Raw genomic sequence first — 23,446 nt, forward strand, 5'->3', positions numbered from 1 at the left:
GTATCCCTGTGAATGGGTAGATGAGAAGGAAATGGTCTCTTCCTTTGAGAAGCTTACAAAGTATAGTTAGTAATAATCTATGAAATAACAAGAGGATAACAGAATAGAATTTCTAATCATGGGTGAAAGACATAATTGTAACTTGGGGGTAGTTTTTAAAAGACCATGAAGAAAAGCAAGGAAGAAATTGAGTCCTGTTATACAGTCAAATTTGGCTAACTACTTTAGAGAGAACCCCAAAATCTCAGTGGCTAATACTACAATGAGTTGTATTGCAGGTGGGACAGCAGTGGAAATAGAACCACGGGGCATCCCCGGGTTTTGTTGTTGTTTATACATACGCAAGATACGGCGATGGAGAAGCCTGTGTCCAGAGTCTATGCTCCATTAAAGGACCAGAAAAAGAATGACAAGCAGGACTGATGTCATTTTGATAATCATCATCCTAATCAAGTCAAAGTAACCCCATTCCAACTCTGCAGGGTCCACAGAGCTCAGCAATGACATGTGCCAAGTTGGCACAGGATTTCCACTATGTAGTCTAGGCTGACCCCAAACCTTCGATCTTCCTGCCTTATCTTCCCCAGTTTAGTAAACCCCACCATGCTCAGTTTAGTAAGCTCACTAAAGGAAGAATAACTTTTGTGCTAAAGAAGCCATGGCCCCGCCGGGCGGTGGTGGCGCACGCCTTTAATCCCAGCACTCGGGAGGCAGAGGCAGGCGGATCTCTGTGAGTTTGAGGACTGGCAGGACCGACAGCCTCCAAAACAATACAGAGAAACTCTGTTTCATAAAAAAAAAAAGAAGAAGAAGAAGCCATGACCCTAGATGTACAAAGCAGAAGCACTGTTATTCCCATTTTTAAAAAGTGAGGGAACACCCCCAAGGGGACATTACAGAGTTATGACCAACCAACTGCTCCAGGGTCACATGCCTGTTGCTATAAATACAAACTATGTGAATTCTCTGTTAATGATGGCTTACAGAGCTACATAAAAACCTGTAGCACCCTAAGGGAAACCTTCAGGTGACATTACCGCGCCAAAAGGAATTTGGGAAGAAAGCACACAAGCCAATCCCATAAAATATCCAAACATTAAATCCGGGCTTCTTTGGATGTTAGCCTGGGCCGACATGGGGTAGGGGGTGTCAGAGCACAGAGGAGTGGAGTTGGCACAGAAGGATACTGTGCCAGGTGGTTCCCAGCATCTCAGAAGTGCAAATTCAGCAGGAAGTCTAATTCCCAAACTCCTCCAGAAATGCTGGCATGTAAATCACAATGTATCTCTTTCCTTTGGAGTCTAGATCCAGCATCTGGGAATATAAGAATCACAGTTATTAGCACAACCACAATGACTACTGAGTCTCAGGAAGCCCTCTGTATATTTAATTTTTTTAAGTTGAGATTTGTGAGAAAGAAAGGGCCTCTTTGCTTACTTTTTGAACAGAACTTTCAATTTTCAACTCAGTAGGAAATAAGATAATGACTACAGAGCTAGGTGGGAGTCTAAGGGGTTTATTACAAGTCAGTTTCTTCAGGCTTGTACATAGGTAGCTAAAAGTCAAGACAATTTCAAACCAATGAATGGGTATTAATGATGAATAAAGATCTAGGTGCTATTTTCTGTCCTATTGCCTAATTTTGAAATCTGGTTTGCATATATATCTCTCTGAAGTCTGAGCTGCAAAGATGGCAGAAAGGAATGATAATTTCAAGTGTTTTTGCCTCTGGCAATGCAAAACAGGAAAAAGGGAATGGTTGCTACTTAAAAATTATGTGTTAATTGCAGCAAAAATGAGATGACAATACTCAAAATGACTTCTCTCCCTTACTTTGAAAAGCCTTAAAACTTAATTTTCAATGTGGAAAGCATACACCTTCTCCCAGAGCCAGTGACCCTGCTGGAGGCTTCCTCACTCAAGTAAAATTTAAAACTTTGGTGTGAGGTCATTAAACTATTCCTGGGGCACCCTTTTGCTCTAAAAGCCTTGGTAAGTCATTGAAGTTCTAATTTGAATAATTGCATTCCACCTACATAAATTCCCTCTGTAGTTTCAACTGTATGCAATATCAGTCTTCGTTTCCTGAATTAAATTAATGTTGTGTAATATGGTGCTTCTGTAAGAAAAAACAAGTGCATCTACTTTCATAGGTGGCCTTTCAACAAGCAGTAGAAGTAATTCATGTGCACTACAGGGAACAACAGGTCAGCAAGAATAATCATTAACCAGTAATCTGTGCCCACAGTCATTATGAACTGAGCACTGCAAAGGGAACGTTTCATCCAAAATGACTGTATCAATAGAGCTAGATTAAAGAAATACGCCATAAGCTGAACGTTGTTTTCAACTGAAGTAATCATTGCAACGTTAAATTTTCATTTCATACAGGACTTACTTTCACCTAACCAAGCTCCTTCTGTTTGGTAATCTTTATCCTTCTATCCAGACAGCTGGTGAGCTACAAATCAATACTAGAAAACCAATGTTAAGAAAGGAACTACTGAGGAGTGTGAGATTTGGGGGGACTTTGGGGTTTATTTTTTGTTTGGTTGGTTGGTTTTGGTTTTTTTGGTTTTGTTTTGTTTGGTTTTTCGAGACAGGGTTTCTCTATGGCTTTTCAGGCTACCCTGGAACTAGCTTTTGTAGACCAGGCTGGCCTCAAAAATCACGGAGATCCATCTGCCTTTACCTCCGGAGTGATGGGATTAAAGGCGTGCACCACCACACCCAGCTTAAAAGTAAATAATTATTTCTTGAAGATGAAATCCTAAAAATGTTTTCCTGCAACACTGCAGCCAGGAAGTGTTTAGAGCGATCTAAAGAGTTCTTATACCAAAATTTACTTCTCAGGGAGAATATTTGGTGTGACCATCACATTATCCCAGAAATCAAAAGAGTAGGAATACAAATCTCTTTAATTAGATTTCATACTTCAGCTTTTCATACTTTCTTAAATAATGTATTCACAAGTTACAAAGGGACTTGGAGACAGGCCACACTAAGGTATCTGAAAACTAAAGATATCCAACACAGAGCAGATATTCGAGCCTCCATTCTTTTACAAATTTGTCGATATTGGTCTATAAAAAAAAATGAGGATCATTTCTCGGTAAGCTCAAAGGAAAATAACTTTTTAAGTGACCTCTAAGACCATGGAGTCCTAGTAGCTTCCTAAGTCACAATCGTCCCTTCTTCTTTAGCTTCCTTGAAGGTAGAAATATGCCCCCACTGGTTGACTGTGGGTTTGGCAAACGTGAGTGGCTTTAAACAATAGAATCTGATAGCTGGAGAGATGGCTCAACAGTTGACTGCTCTTCCAAAGGATCCAGCTTTATTTTCAAACCCCCACATGGTGGCTCACAACTGTAACTCCAGTTCCAGGGCATTCCTTGCCCTCTCCTGGCCCTGTGAGTACCAGGCATACACATGGTATATACATTGAGTAAAACATGGATAAACAAACCAAAGTTCTATACTATGGCTCTCAAGGTTTCTAAGTTATTTCTCCTCATCCTTTTATGTCTTGTTATCAACCATGAGAAGAGCAGATCACCTGGACAGCAACCACACCATGGAGCAGATGGAATGAAACCCACACTCTAGAGTGACTACAGTTAACGCAGAGACCCATGAGTGAGAGTCAAGGATGTTGGGTAAGTCAATGACATCCTGACACCAAAATACAGAAGTCAAAAGTAAAATGACTTGCCCAGTATCCTAGTTATACTTCTCTGTTTCTGTGATAAAACCTATGACCAAAATCAACTTGAGTGGTAAAGGGCTTATGTTACCTTGTCATACTCCATCATGGAGAGAAGTCAGGGCAGGAACTCAAGTTAAAACCTGGGGCAGGAACTAAAGCAGAGACCATGGAGGAAGACTGTTTACTGGTTTCCTCCACCTGCTTTCTTATACAGCTCAGAACCACATGTCCAGGGTGTTACTACCCACAGTAGGCTGGGACCTTCTGCATCAATCATGTATCAAGAAAAGAGCCCAGACTTGCATACAGGCCAGTCTGATGGAGGCATTTTCCAATTGAGGTTACCTCTCCCGAGATGACTGCAGCATCTATCAAGCCAACTAAAAGCTAACCAGAATGACCAGCAAGATAGCTCAGCAGGTAAAGCACTTACTTACAGCCTAACTTTGAGCCAAGGAAACATATGGTGAAAGAAAAACCAACTCTTCTAAGTTATCCTCAGGCCTCTACTAGTTCAATGTAACACATGTGCAGCTACACATACATATATATGCGCGCGCACGCATGTGTACACACACACACACACACACAAATAAAGACAACAAATGTAATTTTAAATAAATAAATTAGTAAATAAAAGGTCTTAAGGTATGATTTCCATATACCACTCTGATACAAAGTAAAATTTTCAAACCGATGTCCTAAATCCAACAACTTTTAATTCGTGGATATACTAAATAATAACAAAATACCTATCTGGCAAATGAACACCTTCTATAGTAGATGTATCCATCATGCTATATTAGTTAGTCTTGAACTTCCTCTATTAAAGAAAAGACGTCTCAAAGGCCATCTAATTCATTATCACACATGGTATCTATCATAGCTCTTTGTACTTAAAAGCTATTTGACAAATGACTGCATTCCAATACCATTACCAGTGCTCTTTAATATTGTCTATATCCAAAAATACTTCCTGAGACAAAATTAATCGTATGTTTGAAAATACAGAAGTGATTAAATATTAAAACTTTCTCACTTTATATATGATGTCATTAGATATCACTAAATCATACCTAAAGTATTTCAGAGCATAAACTAGAATAGTGAAAGTTAGAGATTAATTAATAAACCCTTCAAAAACAAAACAATAAAGTGTCTTAGTTAGAGTTTCTACTGCTGTGAAGAGACAACATGACCATGGTAACTCTTAGAAAAGAAAGCGTTTAATTAGAGTTGTCCTACACTTCAGAGACAACTAATGAACAACTTGGTCCATTACCATGATGGCAGGAAGAATGGAGGTATGCAGGCAACCATGGTGCTGGAGAGACAGCTGAGAGTTCTATATCGAGATACCCAGGCAGCAGGAAGGGAGTGAAACACTGGGCCTGGCTTGCGCATCTGAGACCTCTAAGCCCACCCACAGTGGCACACTTCCTCCAACAAAACCACACCTACTCCAACAAGACCACACGTCCCAAGAGTGCCACTGTCTAGGGCCTACGGGAGCCATTCTCATTTTAACCACCACAGTAGCTTATACCAAATTTCTAAAAGCAACATTGCAATGTACAATCAGTGGTTAGGTGAGCCTCCTCCAAACGTGCAGCAGAGATGTGTCATGCATCAAGTCCCAAAGGAGTAATCGCAAGGGAGGTGGCATGACCCATCAGTCTTGAGGGTAGCACCTTTCTGTCTTGAGTCTGGGTCACAGACCCTCAGCCTCGACCCTACATCTATCTCTAATTTCCTCCATCGTTCCCTATCATCCAACTGACTGTCACATCATTGTCATTTGCTTTCTTCTTTCTTTGCTGTGATTTTCTTCCCTGTCTCTTATTTCTCTGTCCTCCTTTCATAGTTGAAAGCCTTCGTTCAAGAATGCCTCACCATCAACCCAGAGTGCCTTTCTTCAGGGAACAGCCAAAGCCTTATACCAGATAATAGCTTCAGGCCTCAGCCAAAACTTCCAGACTATTTCCCATAGGACGTGCTGAGACATCTGATAGAGAGGCCCACAACTAGAGAAAAGTAAAGCCATGAGTTTATTCCAATCTGGACAAATCTGCTGAAGCCCAGGGTCTAGATCTGTTCAGTTCATCACGGCTGTATCTAGCAACAATGTCCTCAAAGACAGTAAGTAGTTAGCACAGCGAGGAGTTGCCATGTAGTCAACAGATTTATTCACTGTAAATTTCTGCTCTCAAACAATCTTATATATGACTCAGTGATATCTAATGTACCTGTAAATTAAATTAGCTGCTAATTAGTCCAAAACCCAAAAGCTATAGAGACAGACATATTTCTCTTGTCTTTCCAGAACATCCACTCTAATTTCACCTGAAAACAGTAGCCCATCCACTAGGAAATGTCACCTGTACTTCACTCCCAATCCTCACAAATAATGTGACTTAAAAGACTCTGGCAAGTTGTGGTGGTAGATGTCTTTAAATATTAGTACCTGGGAGACAAAAGCCGGTCTGATCTACATAGTGAGTTCCTGGCAGCCAGGCCTACAGAGATTCAAAGAAAAGAAAAGGAAAGAGAAGAAAAGAAAAATGTGTGTGTGTCCTTATCTCTCACAGATCATTCAGTCTAACCACAGGCAAGACTGTGCACTTATCCAAAGCTAGATGAATCAAAACACTCACCATGATGGTCAAAGTTGACCTGTATATGTAAGAGCATTTGACAGAACCCGAGTCAATCACGGTCGCCCCCTGACCCCAGCTTTTTCTAGCTGAAATTACACAGAAGAGTGATTTGGGGGGGGGGTGCGTTTTAAAGCGTGAGAATGGCTAGCACCACTTGTGTCCTGCCAGGGATGGCAGAAAAAGCGAATGTGAAGCAATCATACAAAGATGTAGACAGAGCAGAACACAGCATCAGAGAGAAGGCTGAGCACAGCTCTGCTTGCCACTGGTCGCAGTTCTCCACGACAGGTGCCAAGCTGCTGCTCCTGTCGTAATTGCATACTAACCCCTCCAACAAATTTACAGACCTAGGCAAATTCAAGCTAGTTTCCTTTAACATGTAACCAAGGGAATTTGGCACACTGTGCCAAACAAACTCCAAGGTAATAAACTCGGCTTGTTAGGAGCAGAGCTGGGAATAATGCAGGATTTACTAATGCATCTGCAGTTTCAAATGTACCTATGTAAGGCTAATAACAGCCAGCTGCGTGCCATCTGGGAAGGATGACTTAACATTTTCTTCTTTGCCTTCCTCACTAGGGGTAAACTTCGATCTTGCATTAAACAATCAATGTCTTGTGAGCAAGAACCGAGCTTCATAAATGTTAATGTCTTTGGCTCTCCCCACCGTAGCCATGACTGTATGTTCTCAGTAGGAATGTGCTGAGCTAAAAGTATGAAGATTAAGATACTGTGATTACCACATAATCCCCTGAAATGTCATTAGATTCGAAGTAAGGAGGTCTTGTACTCCGCAAAAAAAAAAAAAAAATTCCTTCTATAGATAGTGGTAGTTGTATAGCAGGAGAGCACTAAGAACACTGGAGAAAATCATTATTAATCTGATTGTTACTAAAAGATCCTAGGGCTCCAAAAAGGATTTGGTCAGCCATGGAGAAGCCAGCTTTAATCTGAAATGATAAGTCTGACTCAAAAGCTCTACAAAACAAATCTACCTTCCCCCTGAGGGTTACCTCTAAGACAAGGCTGCTAGGAACTGAAAACTGAAGAGAGAAAAAAATAAAGACCAAGCCTTCTTAAATGTCTTAAACTGTATTTGTAAACAAAGGCATACACCTATAAATCATATTTCATATGCTGCCATATGCATTAAAATATTTCTTTCATCAAATTAATAGCCAAGTTTATGCTTGGCTGGTGACCTTCTGAGAAAGGAACCAGAAGTGGATGGCTTGAGGTGAAGATCATGTGACCAAGAGGGGGGATAAGGAACCCTCCACTGATGGAAGCAGAGGGAAATGTAACTACAACCTGGCTTGGACATTAGCTTCCCACAGGGGCCATGACCTGACAGTTTGCTGATCTTAACTCACTGACTTCCACACTTAGCGAAGGGTCTTGTTTTTAACACCGTAATTATGATAAAGTGCATTCATCCTTAGTCCTTAAAATTGGTGCTTTAACTGGCTCTAAGTAAAACAAAAGAAAAAACTCACTGGATTACTCTGCATGGTTATAATCTCTTGAGAGTCTACATATTCACTTTATGTATGTATTTTACAGAGCTATTCGGCACAGTGTGTGACCTTAATACATGCTGATGACAATCAAGGAAAACCCTGTGACAAAATGCAAGCTGCTCAGCTGCATAAACTTATCACAAAGCTAGCTTCGAAACACCAGTTCCTCGAAAAAACCTTCTGAGTTATTACACGAAATTGTTTGTACAAATCTCCACTTCAATGTTCTTCCGTTACAAACTGCCTTCAATATTTTTAATCAATGTGAGCTAACAAGATGACTCAGGAGATAAAAATGCTTGCTGAGCTAGCCTGGCTCCAAGAATTCAATCCCTGGGACACAAATGGACTCATGTGCCATAAAATTATCTTCTGACCTCTACATACGTACTACAGCAATAGCGTGCACGTACACACATACACCTGAACACACACAGTAACACACACAACAATAATAATAATTAATTTTAAAATGTTAATGTGTTTTTAATCAACAACTCACTTAAAGACCATACTAGAATGGCTGGAATCAGTCACATAGACTTTCTGACAAACTGAAATTATATGCTGAGTCACTGACAATGACCTAAACAAACCCTACAATGGTTTCTCTGTGTAGCCTTGGCTGTCCTGGAATTCTCTAGAGCCTAGGCTGGCCTCAAACTCACAGAGATATGCTTGCCTCTGCCTGGGACTAAAGGTGTACACCACCAACGCCTGGCTAATTTAATCTTAAACAGTTGTTTAACAGTAGCCATAGTCACAGAAAATGACGCCATTTAGTAAATTTGGTCTCCACTTGTAAACCACAGAAAAACCGAAGTGCATAGACCCAGTAGTTAATTCTATTCACCTCAAGTGTGGTTACAATAGTAGTGTATTAGAAGCCTCTTAAAGGCAGTCGGAAAGGAGAAATTCTAGTTTGCACATCTTTTTAAGCCCGCTCAGGCCCCTCCCAGCACAGACACCCCAGGAGAGCTCTGATTTCCAGGGTGTGAGAAGCAATGCAGCGTAGGCTTCACAGAACAAAGCTGAACGCATTGTCACCTGCATCGATGCTCCTTCCACGCGTGCCACGCATGCAACCCGGTCCAGGAAGGTGACTGCCACAGGCACGGCCACGAAGAAGCCTTTACAGAAGGCCTTGAAGTATCTTCTCAGCCAGCCTTGTGACTGCGCCATGCCTAGGTGCACAAAACACGACAGGCAGAAAATTAGCCTGAGGAAAACTGATTAAAGAAGTCATCAGAACAACACAGAAAAAATAGCAACTGGCTGAACTGGGACTCAGTGGGAGCATGTGCTTAGCATCCACAAGGCCCTGGGTTTGGTCCTCAACCTCACAAAAGAAAAGGAAACTTGGAAGGTCTGCCTTAAGTCCCAAAGGGAAATCCATGAGCCCTGATCACACACAACATGAGGAAACACTGTGTGTCCCTCACACACATGCACGTTTATATAAACACAGGCACCAAAGGAAGAAACAGCTGAAAACCACAAAACAGACCTTTGATTCTGTTATATTTCATTAAACCAAAATAAAAACCACAAGCTGGGCACGGTAATGCATACTAATCACAGCACTTGGGAGGCAGAGGCAGGAGGATTTCTGTGAGTTCAAGGCCACCATGTAGACATAGTGAGTCCCAGTCTAGACAGGGTTACATAGTACAACCCTGCTTCAGAGCAAAAATAAACTAAGTACAAATAAATGAAGTGGTTTTCCATCATCTGCTCAAGGGTCTTTCCCTTGATTCCCATCTCAACTGATACGTGGATATCTTAGTAATGAACTCCCTTTAAGAGCCTTCACGGGGAAACTACCTTGCATGGACTGGTTCCTTGTCATAACTGTATCACTGACAGTGATACTGACAGTGATATATATGTATCTGTGCATGGTGAAAAAGGAAGACCAGCAAGGTTTTGCAGCTTTCAATATATATTGCATAATCCCAACATTCACCCCAACCTGCAATCTGTTATATCAAACTGAAATAAATGTAACTGCAGACTAACTTTAAAAAATAAGCAACTTAAAAAATAAAACAGGTTTTCATTCCAACTCATCCACCAACTGTAATATTAAGTAAAGTTATATATGACACCTTTCTGGTACCCAAGAAAGGTGTCTGGTCCAAGGTGCTGAATGTTTCTATGAGAAGCTTCAGCTACTGCATCAATGAAATCAGAAGCCCATTTGACACGTTTCATTTATTCAGACCCAACATTAATATGAGAAATAAAATTAATTTCTCTTCTGTGATATATTTCACCTATAATCCAAATACATTTACTAACTCTCTTATACACATCCACAATATATGTAATATACTTTCAACAGACCTTTTCACCAATGGCATACCAATGATCCACTATGCTCATCCACTGAATAAACAACAGGAGAATAATATTTGGCATTTTTATTTTATTTTACTTTTTAAGATTCAATTTTATGTTAAAATGTTATACACACACACACACACACACACACACACACACACACACACGGGCTATGCTGCTTAAGGTTGCAATCCACCATGTCTTGACAGTTCTCTGAACGTGTCACCAAATGGAGGACTCCCTTCCCCCAGCAGAGGCAGAGGCAAGTGGATCTCTGTGAGTTCAAGGTCAGCCTGGTCTACATAGTAAGTTGCAGGACAGCCAAGGCTGACAGAGAAACCCTGTCTTGAAAAAGAAAAATCTGCACTCTCACTGAAGCAGGCTCCCAGAAGACTATTTCCATTGTATTCACAGCCATCTGAACCCTCCCTCTCCAACCAGTGGCCAAGGGAGACCCCACAAGTACATGCACAACGTGTATGCCTGTGACTAGAGAAGGTCAGAAGAGAGCACTGAATCCCCAGGAACTGGAGTCATCGATGGTTGTAAACCACCATGGGGGTGATGGGAACCAAACCCTGGTCCTCTCAAAGAGCAGCCAGTGTTCTAACCTGCTGAGCCATCTCTCCAACTCCTTTATTTTGTCTTTGCCTTTTGGTTTTTGATTGTTGTTGTTGTTAAGACAGGGCTTCAGTATATGGCACTTAGCTACACGTAGACCAGGTTAGCCTAGTCACAGAGATCCACCTGCCTCTGCCTTCCAAGTGCTAGGCAGATAGTTGTGGCATATTTGTTGAACTGGAAACTTGAGATGCGAGAGATGACTTTTCCTCAGCCTCAGCTGTCATCCTCCCTTGCTCAGAAAACACGTGTAGCTGGGGTCGCTTTCAGATCTTCACGAGTTTTAAAGGCTCCTTTACATGATGTGCGCCGTGTGTTACTGCTGAAGAAATTTTAAAGGAGAAAGGGCTATCTTTGGTGCACAGCTTAAGAGGACTCATGGAGATGCTCATAGGACAGTCACAAAGTCAGAGCTAAGGAATTATCCTGAGCCTGTAGCATGCAGGACAACCTAATGGCCTCCAAGGCTGCTCTAAACCAAAGAGGAAGGAAAAACGAAAAGCCACCTTGTGAACAAAGCAGAGAGATGAGTGCTTTCAGAGGCTCAGAAGCACAGCCCTACCTTCTCTTACTCACAAAGGCCCCTGCGTATCTCAGGGTAATAAAACTGATAAACGACGGCAGCTATTACTAAATGAACCATGCACAGTGAAGAAATGAATGCCACATTTCCCTGAATTCCCATGTTAAGGCACACCTGGTTCTGACTGGGGGATGGACAAAGAACAGACACACAGACACACAGAAAAGCTGGGTTTGGATGGGTCATGCTCACTGATGGAGACACAGGAGCAGCAGCCCAGAACTCAGAGCAACAATGTTCAACAACTGGGTACGAAAGAAGCTAGCTCCTTGTCTACAGTCAACGGGCAGGCAGGTTTAGCTAACCTTGCTTGAGGTTCTTAGACGGGAGCAGACCAAGCAGTAAACATCGGGGAGGAGAAAACTGTGGTTGACACAACTGCCCAGGGACCAAGGGAAGGCCTTGCCATCTCCCTGAGACTGACCAAGGGAAGGTTTTGTCATTCCCAAGAGTCTGAGGCCCCGAGGTCCTGTACATGGCAGTGTTCACGTCATCTACTCTCCATATCCTCCACCCACCCCCTTTTTTCTTAACCACTTCCGGTGCAGCTAGACTTCTAGTGCAGCAGGAGCTCTGTGCAGTCTACAGAACCCAACGGAAAGAAACAGCTGAAACACTGGGGCCTCATGGCCAGGATTACTCAGGTCACCATACTCAAAACAAGGAAAACCTGGAAACTAGTAAGGTCCTCACTCGGCCATATGCCTCTGTCAGGGCTGCTTGTAAGAGCTGGGCCTGAAGTCTGGATACAATTCTTTAGAGCCTTGGTGAATTAATAATTCACAACAAGGGTTTCCTCGCACCACTTTGGAAGGCAATTCTCTCCGTTATCCTAAGGAAATGATGTTAGTTTGATGGTAAGCTTGCAAAGGATAGTGTAATCAATTGCCAGTCCTTTCATAACCCAAGAGACAAGACCTCAGAGGCTGTACTCCCTCCTGGATCCAATTTGACAGAGCCTGCCCTCTTGTGAGAAAAAGCCTTGGATCTATGGAGTCACACGTAAGATTCTACAAAGCAAAAGCAAAAATACAAGGGCATTCAGGTCACTTGACCAAAGCATCTATCTGCAATCCTTCTCCTATGTCTTCCCAAGTAGTCAAGTGAAGCTACAATGTTCTCACCCTACCTCTGAGTCTCCTCAAAACCTGTCCCAAAGCACCAACAAATACTACTAGCTCTAGGTGGATAGTCAAGTGCTGGTGCCACTTCTCGTGGCTGAGGGACTGACCTAACTGGAAGCACAGAGAATGAAGAAATGACAGATACACGTTTAGGAGGACAACACACTGTGATAGAAACACCACCAGCAGCAACCAAGAAACTCGGGCACTGGAGTCATCAGCATGGCCATGCTCATACCAACAACACATTCACTCAAGACTTCATCCCTTCCCATACATACCAAGTCAAAGTTTTGAAGTTCAATGGCATTGACAGTTGGGTAAAATTCATCATTCATTACTTTATCCATATGCAATGCCAGAGAATCATTCCAATAACATCTTTAGATTTTTTTGTTCATATTTTAAATGCTGGAAACTACAAAATTAATGAGTACCAGCTTCCACTCAAAAATACATCCTGTAAACAATAACAATACAGCACTAAAATAACCCACATAAAAAGGAAAATTGTTTTTCCAGCTACCTCATTCCGATAGGAGTGTATGTAAGTAATGGGAGTTCAAAGCTTTGCTCCTGAGAAAATTATTGCTTAAGAAGCAAGCACACCTGGTTCATTGCTGAAGTACTTAAACTGAGAAGAATTTTAAATAAGCTTTCAGATTCATGTGAAATTGTATTTACAGCTGGTATACAGCACCTATAAGTGAAGGCTTCTTGGTGATGCTGACCTCAGCCACATAAGCATCTACCCTATCAACTCCTCCTCTGTAACAACTTGTTAGGATTTGCTCAGGTAAGAGCAAATTATGGAGTCTACTTATATTTCAGCCTTACAGAATCACCATTCACTTGTCCATAGCAACAGGGGTAATAAATAGGTGTCACATCATCCCGGTTATACACTATGAAAGTTTGTGGGAAGTTGATGGAAAGAGGAGAGCAATAAGCACCTTATATAGAGCCTAACTTATAATCTGATCATAATCGTAAGTCAAGAGGAGGGAAGAAATACCCAACTATCAATATCAGACATACAATAGGAGAGAAACAAGATTATCTGCCATGGAATTCCCAATCACTCAAAACACACACAAACACACACACCCATATGTTGAGGTTACCACATTTGCATAAGACAGATGAGATGACTAAAGGCTGCCTTTGTGTGAGCCAATGAAAGAGAGTTAGAAAAAACAGACTATATCCCAAAGAGCTATGGAGCTTCAGGAACACAAAGGAAGTAAGAGATACAGGGAAAGGACAGACTACGGCAAGAAAGAAGCCAAACACAGGCTTGGCTGCTCGGTTCCCGGGGGCAGGGAAGGGAAGCAGAAACTGAGGCAGGTTCCAGCCAGGCAGTCCTCCCCTCGGGACAGACCTGTGCCCTCCCAAGCCTTACATCCACCTGAGAGCCCTGGTAAAACTGCCCTCTAAGAGACAGGGCAGTGGCAGGAAGAAATCCCATTCTGTCACTCTGGATAGCTACAAGAGCAGCAAAGGAGACTCCATTGGTAAAACCTGGGAAATATTTCAGGTCAAGGGGCCTCAATTTAACCCGGCCACAGCTGAGGGGATCTCCAGAAAGGCAAGTGTAGAGAGCAAGAAAGATGGACACCGACGTGCCAAATGATGCAGGTTGCACAAGGCTCAGATCAATCAGGCAAGGACACAGAGAAAGGCCCTACCCTCAGAAGCTAGGGGCAGACCTCGTCAACGGAGAACTACCCTGGAGTGTAAAGCTGTCTTCCTCTCCTCCTAAAGCCACCAGGATTCAATCCTGGGTGACAGGTGACAGATGACACTACTGAAACGTATTCTCACCACCAAACACCAACAGTGCACCCACTTACTACCTCACAGAAGGCACTGTCTGTCTGCAAGAGTTTGGATTCATAAACCATATTCAAGCCATAGCATGCAGTAAAAACACAGTTACCTAGGGACAGAGCTCACAGACACAATGTGTTAGCATACTCAAGGCCCTGGTTTAACTACATAGCACTACATGTAAATGTACCTATTAATACACATAAATCAATAAAGCAGATACTTGGTACTCTTTAAACCTTAAGTCCCAGTATCAACATCATACCTGTTTTGTCTGACATAGCATTTCTCACTTGAAAATTCTCAAAATGTATAAAAGTGTCAAGAAAAAAAAAGCAGTCAGACAGTCAGAAATTACAAAGAAGTATAATAAAGTTAGCTATAAAACATGCTGCATTCTGGCAAAGAGCCTCAATGAAAGCAAACCTTGGGGAGCTGACTAAATAGTCCTTTATCTTGACTCAACGTCGCATCTTTAATACAGAAAATTGTCTTCGCTGTTAAACTGACATGTATCTGGATACTAAGACAGTGACATACTCAATTTTCAGTCAAGAGTGTTTAAAAGCAAACTATTTTCAAAGCCACACTGGCAAAGAGAGGAAATACTGCCAGGAGGTAACAAGAATGTAGACATGCATAAAGGCTTCCTGAGTTTGGGCTAAGGGCAGCTTCAACGTGGTCTGTGAGAGTGCAGACCCCGCCCTGCTGGTGGGGGTCTAGAGGCCTTTGTAGGGACTGGCCGAAACAGTGAACAGGGAAAACCTTGTCTCAGAAAACAAGGTGGGGCATAATCAAGGAAATACGCAAAGTCAACCTCCGGCCTCCACACACATGCACACACACCAACACACACATATAAATAAACATAAACACAGAATCAGAGTGATCATCATAGAACTTTTGTAACTCTTCTGTGTTTAATCCTTTCAATGAAATGTTAGAAATAACGTACAAATAATTTAATTTGGTAAATCTTTTAGACAAGAAAACAGATTTATCAAAGAAAGGTATGTGAGGTGGTGAGAACAGTGGATGGCAGGTCTTTTAGAAACCATATAAAACAAAATCCACAACACTTCACCGGATCTTCTGAGAACCGGCTCAAACCAGTCTTATCCTGTGATTCACTATAAACACCATTTGACATATTTACAACAAAAGCCCCTTCTCCAATTTCAGCAGCTAAAATGCTATAGATCCTGAAAAAAATAATTTATCTTAAAAATTAACATGGCTGTGAGTAGCTTTTTAGGGAATGAAAAAATCCAATTAAATGATAACCATTAGCAAAAAGAAGCTTGGTAAACTTTAAATTTCAATAACCCACAAATTTGAATTTCAACAATGTGCTATCTTTTTCTAATTTAATGCAGAAAGCCCAACCACTGTCATTAACAGAAGTGAAAAGCAGTGTGGATTTCAACAATGTGGCAGCTTAAATACACTAAGTGGAACCAGCCAGGTGTTTACCTGCAACCCAGACAAAGCCACTGGAGGATTTTGAACTAATTTCATCATAAACATATTTATTCAAAGCTATATTTTTAATCAGTAAAAAAGATTACTTTAGACTGTTAGAAATGCTGATAAAAAACAAAATATTGCGTTATTTATCATTTGGGTCATATGTAAAATAAAATAAAGTTTATAATGGAAAAATTTGAAAATTAAAAAAATTAAGAAAGAAGGCTAACAAGATAGCTCAGCAGACAGAAAAGCTAGTTGTCAATCATGATGACCTGAGTTCACTTTCCAAGAGCCCACACTGGAGAAGGAAAGAATATACTCCCTACAGATTGTACTCTGACCTCATCTCCTGTGCTGTGTACACGGCCCTGCACATACAAATAAATGGGTAGATAAATGTACTTTTTAAGATGAAAGAAATAAGAGAAGAAAATAGTCAGAATCTGCAAAGTTTAGACACAAAATAAACAAGAGCAGGCAGAATGAGAGCAATGAGAAACACCAGCAGAACAGGAGACACAGGCTGTGAATGGTGGTCTCTGGAAGCAATGGGACAGGAGACACAGGCTGTGAATGGCGGTCTCTGGGAGCAATGGGACAACACCAGCAGAACAGGAGACACTGGCTGTGAATGGCAGACAGGAGACACAGGCTGTGAATGATGGTCTCTGGGAGCAATAGGACAACACCAGCAGAACAGGAGACACAGGCTGTGAATGGCGGTCTCTGGGAGCAATGGGACAGGAGACACAGGCTGTGAATGGCGGTCTCTGGGAGCAATGGGACAGGAGACACAGGCTGTGAATGGCGGTCTCTGGGAGCAATAGGACAACACCAGCAGAACAGGAGACACAGGCTGTGAATGGCGGTCTCTGGCAAGAGCCTTTTCTCCCTACCTACCTTGCCTGCCACATGTGGCCCACACTCTGACATTCTTTCACATCCAGGTGTCTTGAATATTTGGCAATATCTAACTTACGATATTTTTTGTAAGAGTCCAAAGGGCTCATTAAGGATCAACAGTGAACACAACCTTTCTTTTCAGTTTGTGTTTTGTTTTGCTTTTTAGTACCCTGTCTCTAGGGCTGGAGAGACAGCAAGTAAAGTTCTGCTCTGCAAGACCAGAGTTGAGATTCCCAGACCCACGTAAAAGCCCAGTGCGCATGGCAACCTTCCTGTGATCTCAGTGGGCAGAGAGCAGAGATGGGGTCTCTGGGGCAAACTGCTTCCCCAGACTAGCGGAACAATGAGCTCTGGGTTCGTCAAAAGACCCTGCATGAGGTGAAGAGAAGCTGAGTGAATCATCCAGTATCAACACTGCACATACACATGTATACACACGCAAGTGAACACATGGACACCATCCACACAGAACGTGGTTCCAGGTTCTCATAACCCTATGCCGATCTCTACTCTTGATGCTTGCTTTATTAGACTAAAATAATGCATCAGTTTGAGTCCTCAGAAGAAGTGAGATGAGGGCTTGGTCAGGGTTTTGAGTCGAACAGAAAGGTTTCTCAAATCCCAGACCACCGAAAAAATTACCAAGAAATCTCAAAGTTATGCCAGCCCAGGGACTGATAGGACTTCTCAGAAAATGAGAAAAATAAAAATGAGAAACACAAACTCCTGCAGCAGGGAAGAACATTAAGGTTCTGATTAGTCTGTCAAAAATAAAACCTGTCCAAAGCATAGTTGGAAGATTTGGAAAGATGCCCACAGCCCATCTATGGCAGCTGCAGGTCTGCAGGGAGCTCACCCACAGTGGCCAGGCTCAGAACTGGATAAAGATGTAAGCCAAAGGAAAAGATTTATGCACTTTACCGCAAAAGCAAAACTAATAATAATTATCATTATTATTAAAATTAAAACCCTCCTTTGTTACATGATTAGGATGGCTGAGGTGCTGTTAACTTAAAAGCATAAATGCACGAAGCTCACATCTGCAAACACAGGCAGCACTTGCTGAAATGACAACAAAGGACAAGGACGAAATATAAATTAAATAAATAGGTAAACAAATACAGCCAAGAGGCCACAGTACAAAGAGGCTCACGCAGTGAAGCCTGGAGACCCAGGCAGATGGAACACAGCACTACCTAGACTCCAGTGTCTGCTGCAAAGAAAGGACAAGGATTATAATGAGCCTCTGATGGGTACCGGAGCATATGGGGCTGGGATGCTAGAGAGACTGCCCCCACGTGAATGCTGAGCCTCCGATGGGTACCCGAGCATATGGGGCTGGGATGCTGGAGAGACTGCCCCCCACGTGAATGCTGAGCCTCCAATAGGTACAGAATATGGGGCTGGGATGCTGGAGAGACTGCCCCCCCACGTGAATGCTGAGACTCCGATGGGTACCCGAGCACCCGTGTAACAAACATTTGGTCTCATGGCCCACTTGAAATCCTACCTACCACTGTGTAAACTGAAAGAGGCAGATTCCTGGGGCTTACTGACCCGCCAGCCTAGCCCAATTAGTGACTTCCAGGTCAATGAGTGACCTGTGTCACAAACCAAAGAGGACAGCTCCTAATTATGAGTATGTGTGGGCATGGGTATATGTGAGTATATGCATACATGTGCAGATGCCTGTAAAGACTAGAAAAATCAGATCCCCCTGGAGCTCCAGTTACAAGCAGTTGTGAGCCACCCACATGGGTTCTGGGAACTGAACTGGGGTCTTTGAGGACAGTATGTGCTCTTAACCACTGTAAGGATTCAGGCATTATGAGGGTCTGGCACTGCCACCTGGCAGAAAGCACTCAGGCAGAGCCCAGGGTCCCATGATTGCATAGTCTGCGGCAGGTGCAAAGGACCCTTTAAAAGAAAACCCCGCCCACTTATGCTCTCTTTCCCACTGTTCCTCTAGGGCAGACGGGACTTTTCCTGTCTCCCTCTTCTCTTCTGTCCTCTCTCTGTCTCTGCGTCTCTTTGCCCCTTTTCTCTTTCCTTCCCCCTCCCTCCGCTTTCTAATAAAACTTCTCACTTAAGCCCTGGTATGTCTGTGCCCTGCCTCGGTCACCCTTGTTCACCATCGAATCCGCCAAGGTCCCTCATGCACTTAATCATAACAACCAGTCATCTCTCCAGCCTGAAACTTCCCACATATTAATAACAGAAGGTCAATGTCTTTAAATTACACAAATCTTCTAAGCAATAAGAAAAAGACCAAATGTAGAGGGCAAGGGGTTCTTATGCTCACAGAAAAGCACTAGGGAAACAGGAATGTTAAACACACAGGCTTGTCTCTTCAGTGGAAGGGATGTGTATATGTTTTCCACACAGGAGGCTGGGAGAGGATGTACTTAATAGCCTGGTGATCTATGCTATTCTGTGGGAGGAGGCCACACCCAAATCCCACAGACTACTATATTTATCACAACTCTCCCCTGATAAACCTTTATCTTGAGCACAGCTTCTCAGCCAATGGAACCCATCATTAGTGGAGATGTCACATGTACTTTATAGCCTTGTGACCTTTACAATAGCTGTACTCAAGACCACACCAGATTGCTGGCACTTAGAGAACTCATATTCATGGTACAGGTCACCCATACTTTACAAAAGAGTTTTCATGTAGTCATACCTTAAACTTTATTGTGTACATGAGTCTGACATATATATATATTACGAGGAAACTTTTTTCCAAAGTTGTACTGCACTTAAATATGTCTAAAATAAACTGCCCAGGATCAGACTCTAGAAGCTTGAACCAACACTGGCTAATTAAGTCATGCTAAACCAGATTTTCTTTTTGTCTAACACAAATCCTTACTCTGCCAACCATGGCATTTGTGAAAGCCCCCACAACTAAAGAAAGGCATATATAAAAAACATTCCACTGAGACAAAATATGGAGAGTGAATAAAAAGATGTTAAACCATGTTAATAATAAAATAAGGACGAATAAAACAAAACTTCACCAAAAAAGCCTATCATACTGACAAAAAAATAAAAAATAAAGGAACGCCACACTCTCCCTCTCCGGGTGTGTGTGTGTGTGTGTGTGTGTGTGTGTGTGTGTGTGTGTGTGTGTGTGTGTGTGCATTCACACAAACATCAGTCAAATCCCCCTGGAGCTACAGTTATTGGTGGCTGTGAGTTGTCTACTGGAGGTGCTTGGAACCCAATTCAGGTCCTTTGCAAGAGCCTACCAAAGCAGTAAGTGCCCTTAACCACTGAGCCATGTCTCCAAGCTCAATCTGGTGCTGATTTCTGAGTTGGATGAAATTAATCTGTGTTAAAAGTAGGTGACTTTACAACCTACAACTCAGTGCAACCAGGATTTATATCTGTGGAACAGGCTTCCCTTTCGTTTGGTTTTTCTTTTTGAACCTATTGCTGTTTTGTTAGGTCTGCTTATAAAAACTCCACCAATTTCTAGTTATCTTTTCCAAGCTCTATTTTCCTTATAAGCCCTATAATTTCAACAACATGATTTTCAAGGAATGAGGATTTTCAGGAATGCACATAAGGAGACTGACAATCAAATGCCATAGGAAAACAAAGTCTAGCTATGCTGGAGTCTTCTGTAGTCCTTGGACACTCACTGAACGACTGTTTTATCCAGACAGCTATCACATGCTAGTGAGCCACAGTGACCTCCTTGTTGGGGAAGTCCTGTGCATTTGTCAATAAAGAATAAAGCACTGTCTGGCCAATAGGGAATCTAGATAGGAGGGACTAGGAGTCCAGAAGGACTCTGGGTAGGAGAAACACTGAGAGTCAACATGTAACGCCATTGGGGTAGGAGCCCGGAACTATTCTTCGGTAAGAGACATACTTAGATTAACAATTATGGGGTAATTACTTAAAGCAGAGCTAGCCAGTAAGAGACAAGCAAGGCCAACAGCTTCATAATTCATATAGCCTCCTGTGTGTTTATTTGGGACTGATACGGCTCTAGAACCAGGCTGGCGGGAAAGCGGCTCTGGAACCAGGCTGGCGGGAAAGCGGCTCTGGAACCAGGCTGGCGGGACGGCTCCCTCACAAGGAAAAGCTTCTTTTTACACCTCCTGAAAAGATACAGACCGTGGGCACTACCTCCTGCCCACCATCCTTCAACTCCCTGACGAAGACCACCTGCCCAGGCCAACGGTGAGCAGATCCTGACGAAGACCACCTGCCCAGGCCAGCAGTGAGCAGATTCTAATGAAGACCACCTGCTCAGGCCAGCAGTGAGCAGATCCTAATGAAGACCACCTGCTCAGGCTAACGGTGAGCAGATCCTGACAAAGACCACCTGCCCAGGCCAGCAGTGAGCAGATCCTGGCTTTATCTCAGGCCAACGGTGAGCAGATCCCGGCTTTATCTCAGGCCAACGGTGAGCAGATCCTGGCTTCATCCCGTCTGCTCTTTCAGTACACTACATCAGACACCCAACACCTCGTCTTCTCTCTTAATCACCTTTCCTGCTTTTCTTCATCTTGGCTCTCATGCATCCTGCAAGTCTGCCTGGATGACCCAGCGCTCCAGTCTGATTCTGTGAGTCTGAGTTAGAAGTTCCTTCTGTGCTCCTGCAAAGTCCTGTAACTCCTCCAGCGTGGTATTTATTTGTCACATCGTATTTTCTCATCTTTATCTTCCATCAACTACACATTCTGTGAGAGCGGACTCGCTCACTGCTACTTCAGAATCTTGTCCTTAAATGTCTGATGTTATCTAGCTTACTTGGGTTTTCCTGAAGAGTTTGTTGTTGAGGTTTTACTTTGGTCTGATTTTTAAAATATTTTTATCTTTATGTTTGTGTGTGCATGTGTTTCTGTCTGTCTGTCTTTGTGATTATACAACTATGGGGTTGCCAACAGAGGCCAGAAGAGGAGTGGAGGAGTTACAGGCAGTTGAGTCCCTCTCTCCACCCTGGACACAGGTTCTGGGATGAGGACTCAGGGCTTCCATTAGAGCCAGAAACCCTCTTACGTAACGTCTGAGGCATCTCTCCAGGCCTTGGATTAAGTTTTCGTTTTTAGAAAGGGGTTCCACTATGTACACCAGTCTAGCCTTGAACTCACTCTGATGAGAGTCCCTGATACACAAGGGCTGAGGTGAACAGGCACAAATCGGATACAGCCAGGAGCCCACCGCCTGCCTTCAACACAGCTACTCTGCTTTCTCTGTCAGCTTTTTATTTTTAAAGAATACAATTCTAAGGAAGATTTTCTTTGTGAGAAATTTACCATATAAGAATAGGAATAGTAAAAAACGGGAGTTAAAGCCCCTGCCTTAAAAGACTCGGTGGTGGATGGATGTTTGTAGTGTGATTCAAGTCCTAGTGTCTTCCATATTTCTTCATTACCCTAAATTCATCTCTGTCAGGTTTATGGCTCTGTATTTGTGATAAAATGAGAAATACCATTTGAATGCAGAAATATCCCAGCAGACGAAAAAGAACATAGGTTCTGAGGAATATATCTATGCTCTCATGCAGCTATTTCTAAATGTACTTATCTGACTGTACTTAATGGCATTGTTTATATACAAATCTTCAGGTCAATGAGTCATAATATATAATGCCAAAATAATCTGATTGAGCAACAGAACAGCCCAATGTAAATGCCAGCTGCAGCTGCTTTATATATTGCAAATAGCCCATCTCACGTAGTTAAAAAGGTCACCTTAAATGGAAAAGGGGCCACCAAACTCAAATCCAATGGGAAGTTCTAGCTACTTGGCAATGAACAGACACCAAGGGAACAGGCAAGTGAAACCAGGAGTAGCTCATCATTCAACCTTCAGAAAACCGTGGGGGGAACCAGTGTGCTGGGGACACACTGAAGAATAATGACAGAGATGAAAATGCCTCCCACAGAAGCCTGTGCCGCCCTGTGCACAACAGTGTTGGGAGCCAGGGAAGCACCTGCACTCAGGTCTGAGCTCTGTAATGGAAGTGCTAGGTGGATCTGAACCTTTGGAGCTGACCATACATAATTGGGGACTCGAACTGGCTCCTCACTGGCAGGGCCCTCTTCCCTCTCTGCCACTCTCTCACCACACCTGTGTCTGACAAACAGCATTGTCAGGAATCGTTTTATAGGGATATCCATCCATCCGTACCCCCACAACCCACACCTTTGTCTATATCCTGACGTTCTTAGAATTATAAATGTATCTTGACTGCTTATTTAATTGTAGATAAGGTTTTTATTACTACCCATTTACAGTATCGATAAAAAGCCAGCTTGGTATGCTTGTGCAGTAAATGGCAGGCATTCCTTTCCACGACAGCCAGAGGAATAAGGGAGAAAGCGAAGGAACAGATTACACCACATTGCAAGGCGACAGCCTGCCTGGTAATGGCAAGGCTTGCATATGTCACTTGGAAGAAGGTGCCCCATTACTCCTAGGTTGCACCTATTCCCTCCTCACACAAGCAGCACAGAATCAGAATTAAGAAGACTTAGAGAAAGAAATAGGCTATTACATCATCTTGCTCAGATGCTAACCGTCCCTCTGGACTAAGTCACCTGCCTTCCATGCCCAGCACCGTTACCACTTCTGATGTCTGCTCTAAGTCAACACACTCAAAAGTCACGTACACTTCTACTGACACTGCTAAATTTTTGGTCTGATCTTTTCTTACTACCCATAAT

The 23,446-nt window shown here is 42.7% G+C and overlaps 1 protein-coding gene across 4 annotated transcripts in view; it reads right to left on the bottom strand.

Annotated features, from left to right (window-relative positions):
* The window catches only part of Immp2l (inner mitochondrial membrane peptidase subunit 2), an 871,559-nt gene that overhangs the window by 822,050 nt on the left and 26,063 nt on the right, over positions 1 to 23,446 (bottom strand). For all 4 annotated transcript variants that reach the window (XM_040743203.1, XM_040743205.1, XM_040743204.1 and 1 more), the window contains exon 3: positions 8,931 to 9,067. In XM_040743203.1, coding sequence (XP_040599137.1) covers positions 8,931 to 9,065 — 135 coding nt within the window. In that variant the 5' untranslated portion in view covers positions 9,066 to 9,067. The remainder of the gene's footprint in view (positions 1 to 8,930; positions 9,068 to 23,446) is intronic.

Source organism: Mesocricetus auratus, unplaced genomic scaffold (assembly GCF_017639785.1).
Source record: "Mesocricetus auratus isolate SY011 unplaced genomic scaffold, BCM_Maur_2.0 Super-Scaffold_15014, whole genome shotgun sequence".
Classification (NCBI taxonomy): domain Eukaryota; kingdom Metazoa; phylum Chordata; class Mammalia; order Rodentia; family Cricetidae; genus Mesocricetus; species Mesocricetus auratus.